This window comes from Aplysia californica, unplaced genomic scaffold (genome assembly GCF_000002075.1).
Source record: "Aplysia californica isolate F4 #8 unplaced genomic scaffold, AplCal3.0 scaffold00452, whole genome shotgun sequence".
Taxonomy (NCBI): Eukaryota; Metazoa; Mollusca; class Gastropoda; order Aplysiida; family Aplysiidae; genus Aplysia; species Aplysia californica.
Genome location: NW_004797722.1, coordinates 135,243 through 145,603, shown reverse-complemented (window position 1 = coordinate 145,603; position 10,361 = coordinate 135,243). Strand labels below are relative to the sequence as shown.

Sequence of the window (10,361 nt, the reverse complement as noted above, 5' to 3'; positions counted from 1 at the left end):
GCCGGACTGGCTGGGAACGAGGAAGTTGACAGCATCGCCAAAGAAGCAACAGCGCTTACCCAGATTGACACGCCAATCGATTCTAGAACCCGTCTGCTGGGACATTTCAGTAACCCACTTTCAGCACTTTTTGAGGACCCCCGGGCGAGTGTTGAGTTCCTGCGTGCTGTCGGCATCGCTGACCGCTTATGAAGCCACAGCGCCAGAAGAGAGAGAGAGAGAGAGAAAGGCCTCTACATCCACTGAGCATTTTGGTGCCATTCTTTAACCTCTCAGTCAATTTTAAAGAAAATGGTAGTTGTTTAAAATTTGATCAAATTTGTTAAAGTCAGTCACTGGCTGCAACCCCATGTTTGACAGACAATAAAAGAGTACCAAGTGCACTAAACATCTCCACATTAACTCACTTCAGACGGGTCACACAACAGTTGCGTGACCCCCGCCATGACGCTCGCGTCGGGTCTCACAAGCCCTGCGTGACCAACTTTGGAATTTTTTTTTCGCTCTACAAATCACGCACGGATCGCGAGACCCGCCTCGTACCCTTGTTTGGCCAAGCCTGAGCTACTTAGACTTCGTTTCGTATCTCTGGGGCCGGTAGTTTTTAAGTTATTGAAGGTGAAAGACAGTGACCCCAACTGGGGTTGAACAGACCGGAACTCGCGCTTTGTTTTTTTCTATACAGCTCATAGTAATCCGACAGTCGCGTCGTAGTAACGGTCGAAGAAGTCGCATGAACAAGAATCACATAATTTCGCCGTTTTCTATACTTCTGTGCGTTTTACTAGTTCTAGTGTCTCAGAATATGATGTGTCTAATAGTTAGGATCCTGGATATGTACCCGAACACGGCCCGAGTCGTAGTTCTAGGGCTAGATCTAGCACTAGTACCGGTGTTGTTTTTCGCGCAACGAAATCACAACGTCGTGCCGTACATCTGTCTCATGTAATTCAGTGTATGGGTCTGAATCAATGCACAGACCAGCTTTTATATTTTCACCAAACACTTGCACATGTATACAAATCAAACCAGAACACTTTGAACTTTTATTTTTGTTGTTGCAGTGAATTTCATTCTACTTGTCACGTCTCTGGAAATTTTTCGAAAATCAAATTCATGCCAATTTTTTAAAAATCATACAAATTAAAGTATTAGACTTAGACAACTTTAGTTTTTTGTATTAGATTAAGCTTGAATGTTACTTTACTGTGTCAAAAAATGATTACAATAGGGTAATTCTGAGAGTTGTGGTGATTTATTGAAATACCCCCCAAAACACCAGTCTTCAATGCTTGTGGCTGGTGAAAGGGCCCAGTCGCAAGTGAGTTAACAGTACAATCACTATATACAAATGGAGCCTGATTTTTTTCAAGACTGTGAGATCATTACAAATCAGTATTTTATCACTTCAAACACGATGATCTGTCGTTATTTCGACAAAAACACCGAGCGTTGACCCGGCCGGCGCCGCACCTGCCCCTGTGGCAAGCGAGTCGGCTTATACTGTAGTGTACCCCGCGTGCGGGGTCACATGTTTTCTGAGTCTTGCGGAAGGATTGAAGTAAAATAATTCAAAGCTGATTACTTTATTCTAATAGAAAATAAATTGATCTTTTCAGTAATTTCTGTTTTAAACCAGTATTTTACACATATTTTGTGTAAAAAGTGATCTTTAAACATTTTGACAGCATTTTTAAAAGCTTTTTATTTAAACGCTAAAGGCCAAATATATACCACGGAAAAGCCCGTTTAGAGCTCTACAGTTCTCCGCCAATGAAAAGACGGTATTTAACCCACTCAGTACCATTGGATTTCCAGTAGGAAGATGGCTCAGGATCACGCAAAGGGGAATAAATCCATGTTTGTAATGTAGTGGGTATTTTGAAAAAATCATTATAAAACAACCAATCCTTTGATCAAAAAAAATCTTGAAACAAGTTCTTCACAAATGAATAAAAAAATTACTTGTTTATTGTGTGTGTTGACTGTATTTCATAATTGAAGATAAAATCAGCCGAGTTGTAGATCTAGATCTAGATCTAGTCATATGCTCCTCATTGTCCGAATCACTCCCCAAAGGCACAATTAGATCACCATCAATGTCACTTTCACTTCAATTGCTACATTTCTGTGGGTTTTCTCCCCCAGCACTGATATTTTCTTTAAAATTATCCAAAAGTTCGCCTAAATCAGTCCGAACGCGATGCCGGCGGCTTGCAAAGAACGCTCGATCTTACTCTTAGCTTGCGCGCCCCGTGTGAACAGCAGTTTGTTTACATTGAATTTAGTCCAACTAAAATTTCCAGAGTTATGTCCCTACTGCTCTCAAGGAGAGAATGATTATCTATTTTCTGATTGGTCGAAATGCGGGTTAAATACGATGGTTACCAAGCGTGTACACTTCCCTAGAAACAACGCTACTAGCGCGCAGCCGGCTACGGCCGTAATGGTACTAGGCTTATGAAACGGAAGGGGCCGGCTACGGCCGTTATGGTACTGAGTGGGTTAATCATCGCTCGTTCCGCGAAGCATTTGAATGCACGTGTGTCAATTTTTCCACCGGCCGACCACGCATTCCGACTGCGAGGGGCTTCGCTTTCGTCGCGATTCTCCAGCTCCTAATAATCGGACATATAAACAACTTACACCATTGTAACGAGGAAAAGCTGAACTTTTACAAGGTGTACGGCATTTGGTGTTTTATAGCAAAAGAGCAAAGAAACAGTGATCGGAATTACCTCGATTTCACCAATACCACGCGGTCGGAAGGCCGCGAGTGCCCGCGAGGCCGTGTTTACGCTACCTTCTCTTTCTCTCTCTCCACTGCCCAGAGACAAAATTGTACGCTTTTAGTAGGCTAACAGTAGTAAAGGACCGTTTGTTCACGGCACAGAATTCTACAAATTTTCTGTTATCACAGTGTAGAAATTTGTGGTTTAGGGTGAACGCAAAATTGGCTGGCCTAGGTCTAGGCTATAACGGTGAACGCACACCGGGTGAGAATAGCCAAAAGACTCGCCTGCGCTTTCTCACCCGCGGTGAGAATAGAGGTGGCCATTCTCAAGGCAAGGGGGGTTTGAGGGGGGCTTGCCCTGACCACATATATAACAAAAACATGGGGGGCGGGGGCACCCCCTGAATTTGACCATAATTTGATGTTTTGCAATAGGTTTGATTGGCTATCTCTCCATAGGCCTATCGGCACGCACATCAAAAAGTAATCGTTTAGAACAAGAAGTAATCGTTGGTGGGGTCAAAACGAGTAGGTCTATCAGTGCTTTTTCGGTAGTTCCCACACCCCCCCATTTGAGCCTGACCTACATCGAGATCTATACGTTTGATGCAAGCTAAGATATCAAATCTAACAACTGCAAAACATGAAATTATGATAAAATTCAGGGGGGGCATGTCCCCCTGAAATCCCCCACCAAATTTTTATTAGGTCAGGGGGGCCTGAAACCCCCCTACTCTTGAGGCCAAAACCGGCGAATAACAATTGCGCGGTGGGAACTACCGAAAAAGCGCCGATCTATACCCAAACGGGACTGCAATTATACAGGAGTGCCCTTGACTCTTGGGCCCAAACCGGCGAATAATAATCGGGGGTGGAACTGCAGTGGGCCATGATTCTTTGCCTGAATTTCGATTTTCTGGCTTTGGTATTTTTTTTACTTTCCCTCCCGTCTCACACTTAGCTACAGTTGTCTATTTTCTAAAGTATTGATGCGCTGAACACGAATCTCAACTTCATTTCCATCGCAAATTAATAATTTTTGAAATATCTGATTGTTCTTTTAAATAAATAAAATCGAGATAAACGTGCTTTGGACCAATCGGGGGTGTTCCAGGGGGGCCTGCCCTCCTGAGGTAAAAATAAATCTGGGGGGTTACAGGTTATTCCATAATTTGATATTTAACAGAGATCTAGCCTAGATATCTAGATATTTGAAATTTTCCTGAGAATAATTGATTAGTCACCCCGAAAGCAAAAACTAAAACCCCCCCCCCACAAAAATCCCTCCTGGGGGATGGGAACTACCGAAAAAACGCAGAGATGTTGATCAAGATTTAGATAATATGGCTCGTTCATTTTTGCCTGACTGCGGTCTGACTACCACGAGGAGACCGTTTAACATCTTCTCCTTCACTATCCAAACCTAGCAGTTCTTCGACGCAGGCTCCTACACACACACCTACAGACTTACAAAGCCTGCTCTACTGTGGTGTTGACCAGATGACAAGGCAGGGTTGGGTTGATTTAAATCAGGTTGATTTAAATCAGTTCATTTTTTAAATTTAAATCAACTTGATTTTTTAAATAAACATCAGTGATTTAAATCACTTTTAAAAAAATTTATTTTTATTCAGTTTTTACTTATTTCAACATTCAGAATTCCTTTCCTTGGTTTCATAAAACAGATATAAGGTTTAGTAGACTAATATATTCATGCTTAAAAGTCTGCTTTCCCTCCTTTCACTGTAAAATAATACAGTATAATTCAATTTACTTTTTTTTCCATAATTGAAATCAGAGCTGGGTTGATTTAAAACAGTTGGTTTTTTTATATTTTAATCAACTTGACTTTAAAAATAAAAATCAGTGATTTAAATCACTTTTTAAAAAATGTATTCAGTTTTTACATATTTGAACATTCAGAATTCTTTTCCTTGGTTTTATTAAACAGATAAGGTTTAGTAGACTAATATAATCATACTTAAAAGTCTGCTTTCCCCCCTGTCACTGTTAAATAATACAGTATTCAATTTACTTTTTTTTTCATAATTGAAATCAGGGTTGGGTTGATTTAAATCAGGTCGATTTAAATCAGTTGATTTTTAAAAATTAAAATTTTAATCAACTTGATTTTAAAAATAAAACTCAGTGATTTAAATCACTTTAAAAAAATGTATTCTGTTTTTACATCTTTAAACATTCAGAATTCCTTTCCTTGGTTTTATAAAACAGATATAAGGTTTAGTAGACTAATATAATCATGCTTAAAAGTCTGCTTTCCCCCTGTCACTGTAAAATAATACAATATTCAATTTCCTTTTTTTTTTCATTATTGAAATTAACGTTTTCTTTTTCTTTTTAGACAAACACAAGCGCGCGCACACACACACACACACACTGTAATAAAATGCAAGATTATCTATGCATAATTACCCCCCCCCCCCCCCTTCCTTTTAGACAGACATTCTCTTCATTTTTTGTCTTTAGCCATAATTCACTGATATATATATATATATATATACAGAGCTGTTAAAGTACTTTTAAAAAGGTACTTAAGTACAAATTTAAGTACAATCTAAAATATGTACTTAAGTACAGTAAAAGTACTTTCCTGTAAAATGTACTTGAGTACAAGTAGGCCTACTTTTTTAAAAAGTACTTATGAGTACATTTTGAGTACTTTCTGCTAATTTTCTAAAACACCTCAGTGCTAATGCAAAACATCATATTGAATAACATATCTAGTATATTTGACAAATTCGGCCATTTATTACTAATAATGTAAACAGTATACAAAGCATTTGAATATACGCACTGAACGTAGGTGGAAATTGTCCGTGAAATTGGAAAAAAAAACCCAGCAAACAAACAGACGCAACTAGTGAGTAAGTGATATTATGAATAGAACTTGTTTGAGCAAGACAATATGATCAAATGTAAGTCAGTCCTAGAGGTCGGAAAGTAGGAAAAGTATCAAAATTGGAAAATGTAGAGACAAAGTTGATCTAAGAAAATAAAAAATTGATGAAAATGGCCAGCAAAAAAAAGTGCTTTGAATTCTTTAACAAATCCTCAAGGAATCAAGGTAGTTAAGCACAAACCACAAAAAAAGGAAAAAAGAAATTTAGGTAGTCTAAAAAATTGTTAGATTGATATACATAGAGAACTCCGTTTCAGTTTCAATTGATTATAATAGTGATAAGACAGAGTTGGTCACACTATGTAGTCCACGGCGTCCACGGCAAACCAAAATAGGCCTACATGTAATTTCCTAGAGTCTAATAAGTGTAGTGTAACCAAAGATTCTCTACTACAGTAGTCTCCGCCTAAGATCCCAGTGCTCGGGAGCAAGGGAAATATGGGATCTTAGCCCGACGAAGCTAAGGAAGAATCTACAGTGACCCAAGAACTGACGTGACCCCTGGGTAGGTTTATGACATATGGCGAGCAAAGAGTGGTCATCCTTGATGACCAATCACAGTAGCATGGTGGCATGAGGCAAGCCATAATATTATACCGTACACTCATTAGCATATCGTCTCGAGATCTTTATCTACGTTTATCCAGTTGCCCCTCCCCTTTACCTGTCCAAAAATTGTAGCCTTCCATCTCTGATTGAGTCCTCCCCCCCCCCGCCTTTGTCGTTACGTACCATTACGCTGTGACCACACCAGTTAAAATTCAGGCTGTCTCGCAATTTCGGGAATAGAGAAAAACTGCCTTCAACTTCAATGGTCAGGGAAGAGTTCACAGTTCGATGTGATCCTGCCTGGAGCGAACTTGTAGGCCCAACCCACCCAGCGAGGGATGAAAGTTCAGGTGGCGAGCTCAGATGCGAGTGCGATGTTTGGGGAAAAGAAACGCCCATCGGTCAGTTCACACCTCGGTGTGATCCCGTCTGGGGATCATTGTACCGTTTCATGGAGTTTTACAGCGCATGTGATCACTTTCACAAGAGTGGCTGATCTTTGACGCGACGGGCAGTTCTTTAATCTCAACTTTTAACTCTTGATTGATCGGCTGTGCCCGCCCGGGTGTTTGTTCCGTAAATTATGATCGGAAATGTCGGCACTTATTCTTTCATTGAGCTTCAAAAGTACTCAAAATGTACTTGAAAAGTACTCAAAAGTACTTTTATAAAAAGTATCGGAGTACAGTAAAAGTACTGGTTCTCAAAATGTACCGGAGTACAGTAAAAGTACCGAAAATTGTAACGTAAGTACAAGTACTGGAGTACTTGTACTCTGTTACAACCAGCTCTGTATATATATATATATATATATATATATATATATATATATATCAATCAGATTAAGGCTTTCTTTTGCGGTTGCTTAAATTAATCATTAGTTAAAAATAAAGACAATGCATTTTGCACTAAAAGAACATACTTTTAGCAACCAAAAATCCTAAACTGTGTCGACATTTAAAAAAAAAAATTTAAAAAATCCGATTTAAATAAAAAATATCTTGATTTAAATTTAAAAAATCGATTTTTAAAATTTTTATTTAAAAAATCAAAAAAATCACCAACCCTGTGACAAGGACATGTGGTTACTTGAGGGAGGCATTGCTCTGCCAAGAGCGAAATGCTCGCAGCTTAAAGAGATTTGAAAATAACGGCCTGACCGCGGTTAAAACAGGATAAAAACAGATCACTCTGTTTAATCTTTCTGGCTCTTTGCATGCACGTCTAAAAGTTAACTCATTCGCTACGCATTATTTGGGCTTGGATGAATTTTTTTCTGGAGGGCGAAATAAGATAATGACTAGATATCTAGTGCCCAAAACCCATACTACCCAGTTATCATTGAGGCCTAAACCGGATTGTCCCTATTTTGTTTTTGACAGAGTTCAGGCATAGATCTATGAGACTACCAATTTTTTTGCCCGGATATGCTCCCTGTGTTTACGTTAAGTGGGGCCGGACAGATGCCGGACCCATTGAAAAGTGAGGGTGTCGGAATACGCTCAGGGTGCATATGATTGACACCCACGGGACTTGGGTTAAACTGATTAAAGCTCTTGTTTTTATCATGATATAAAGTTTTATATAACATGTTCCTTACTTTTACTTTGTACTCAAAATCGCTTGAAACACTGTTGTTATGACAATGAATTTTTATTTTTGGGCTTTTGTTAAAAGAGCATGCCAGGTTTGTTTTGCTGGACTGGACTGTGCCACATCCAGAAATGGCATAAATCACTCAATGCACACAGACACCATATGATAGTAAAAAGTTTAAAAAAAAAAGGAATATGTGTAAAAATAAACATTTTTTTAAAGCGTAATAATGTCAGGTGAATTTGTGAGTTTAGAATGATAGTAGTTGTAAGATTATAATATAATATTGTAATAGAAAATGCAATGGTAAATATGGTACAGTGGAAACCTGATATAACAGGGATGGTGGGAGTAGAGAAAAAGTCCTGTTATATCCGATCCCTGTTAAATCAGAAATGCAAGGAAAGTGAGCATTTGTGGACTAATCTAGCTGTACTTATTCCTGGGTAGTTTCCCTAGCCTCAAGTACCCACGAACATAGGTTTTGGCACCGACTTTCTCCTTGCGCCCTTAAAACCACATCAGAAGAGCTTGGTCCAGAGCATCTACAGAGGGTAGTCTCATCTTCTTTCGATCCAGAGCAAACTTTTCATTTGAGTATGCTGCCACTATCTTCTCTCTATCCTTGATAATGGTGGGAATCGATCCTTGTGGAATGTCGAACTGACGACAAATCTCTGCCAGTAGAGCTTGCTTTTTGTCAACAGTCTGGATTATTTCGTATTTTTTGTCAATTGAAAGGCATTTTCTCTTGCGCTTGACATCGTTGGTGACCATAATGAAAGAAGTAGGCTTAGATCTAGTCCGACCGGTCGTCCTCTCTCTCTCTCTCTCTCTCTCTCTCTCTCTCTCTCTCTCAAAGGCATTTTCTCTTGCGCTTGACATCGTTGGTGACCATAATCCCTCCCTCCCTCTCTCCCTCCCTCCCTCCCTCCCTCTCTCCCTCTCTCTCTCTCTCTCTCTCTCTCTCTCTCTCTCTCTCTCTTACTTTTTACACATTGTTAACGAGCCTTTGTCCCTGCTATAACCGGTTGGGCTCCGTTGAGGCCCTGTTATTGCCGATAACTTTTAATAGAGACAAAGAGTAGGAAAAATCAGGGATTTTAAACATCCCTGTTATTACCGGATCCCTGTTATTTGCGGGCCTGTTAATTATGGTCTGGTTTCCACTGTAATTGGAAACACTAGTTGACTTTTAATTTATATAGAGTGATTTAATACACAAGAAGCGTTAACTATTAACTTTTTGAATTCGATCTTTAAGTAAGTTAAAAGTATTTAATAAATTGTGTTCTTTTTTGTAACATTACGAGGACAATGTATACAATGTTACAAATGAATGATGTGAATTGTTTCTTTTTTTCTCCTCAGAATTCATCATGGTTTCATTGCTGAGCCCAGGGTTACCCCCACTGTCCCTGCAAGACATTTTGGATAATGCTGGGCGATTGGTGGACAGACACCTGCAGGAGGACTCCTTGTACTTGGACCTTGTGAACCTCTTGAACATCCCAGCTGAAAGTAAGTTTATCATGTGAAGGCATGTTGGCATTGTGGACTGGGGTGTCTGTGGACTGCCTGCCCATCCTGAGAAGGGGCCATTCTTTTGGAGGGTAGGAGGGTACAAGGGGTTTTCAAGAGACTGGAAAGACCTAACTGCCCTGTGACCGTGTCATTCCGGTTGGGTTCACGTTGCCCATTCCCCGCCACCAATGGCTACTGGCTAAAGTTTTCTAATCTTTTATGAGATATCGGCCAAGTGGAAAAGCCATTGGATCGTCACGTCCTGGGTCGTTGTGCCTTTACTAAGAGGTCCACGGTCAGAAAGCAAGTCAGGCATTCCGCTCGGTCCATCCCTGCACCCAGACACTCTCAAACTGGCTGGTACCTTCTCAGCCACAGAGGGTGTGTTGATAAAAGCAGTAGAGGTGTTAGGTAGATTAGACACCCACTCAAGGGAGAGTACGGATGTGTTAGTGAGGAGCATAGCGTCTACCATGCATCGGTGGGTTCTGCCTCCTGCACCTTGTGGGGCCACACCTGCTCCCATCCTGTGAGGATCTTGACAAGGGAATATACCTAAAGTATCGACTGGATGGCTCTCTTTTTGATCTACGTCGCCTGCAAGCCAAGACAAAAAACCAGCACAAAACTCCTTCCGCTCTTCGCCGATGACTGCTCCTTGAATGCTCACTCTGAAGCGGACCTGCAAACAATGCTCAATCGCTTCACAAAAGCCTCAAAGCTTTTTGGACTTACAGTAAACATCGGGAAAATTGAAGTTCTTCACCAGCCTGCTCCACAAACTAACCCACTGTCTCCAAACATCACTATCAATGGCAACAGCCTGAAGAACACCTAGAACTTCAAATACCTTGGAAGTATCATCTCTGTAGACGGCTCTATCGATCTATCGATCTGGAAATTGATTCACGAATCAGCAAAGCCAACCAAACTCTTGGTAGACTGAAAAACAAGGTACTAAAACAGCACAATGTCCGGCTGCAAACAAAAATCAAAGTGTACAAAGCCGTTGCGCTCTCCTCCTTCCCATACGGTTCG

The 10,361-nt window shown here is 40.3% G+C and overlaps 1 protein-coding gene across 3 annotated transcripts in view; it reads left to right on the top strand.

Annotated features, from left to right (window-relative positions):
- LOC101856283 (nuclear pore complex protein Nup155) overlaps positions 1-10,361 on the top strand; it is a 47,988-nt gene that overhangs the window by 4,482 nt on the left and 33,145 nt on the right. For all 3 annotated transcript variants that reach the window (XM_013086287.2, XM_013086286.2, XM_005105093.3), the window contains exon 2: positions 9,171-9,320. In XM_013086287.2, the coding sequence (XP_012941741.1) occupies positions 9,179-9,320 (142 nt within the window). In that variant the 5' untranslated portion in view covers positions 9,171-9,178. The remainder of the gene's footprint in view (positions 1-9,170; positions 9,321-10,361) is intronic.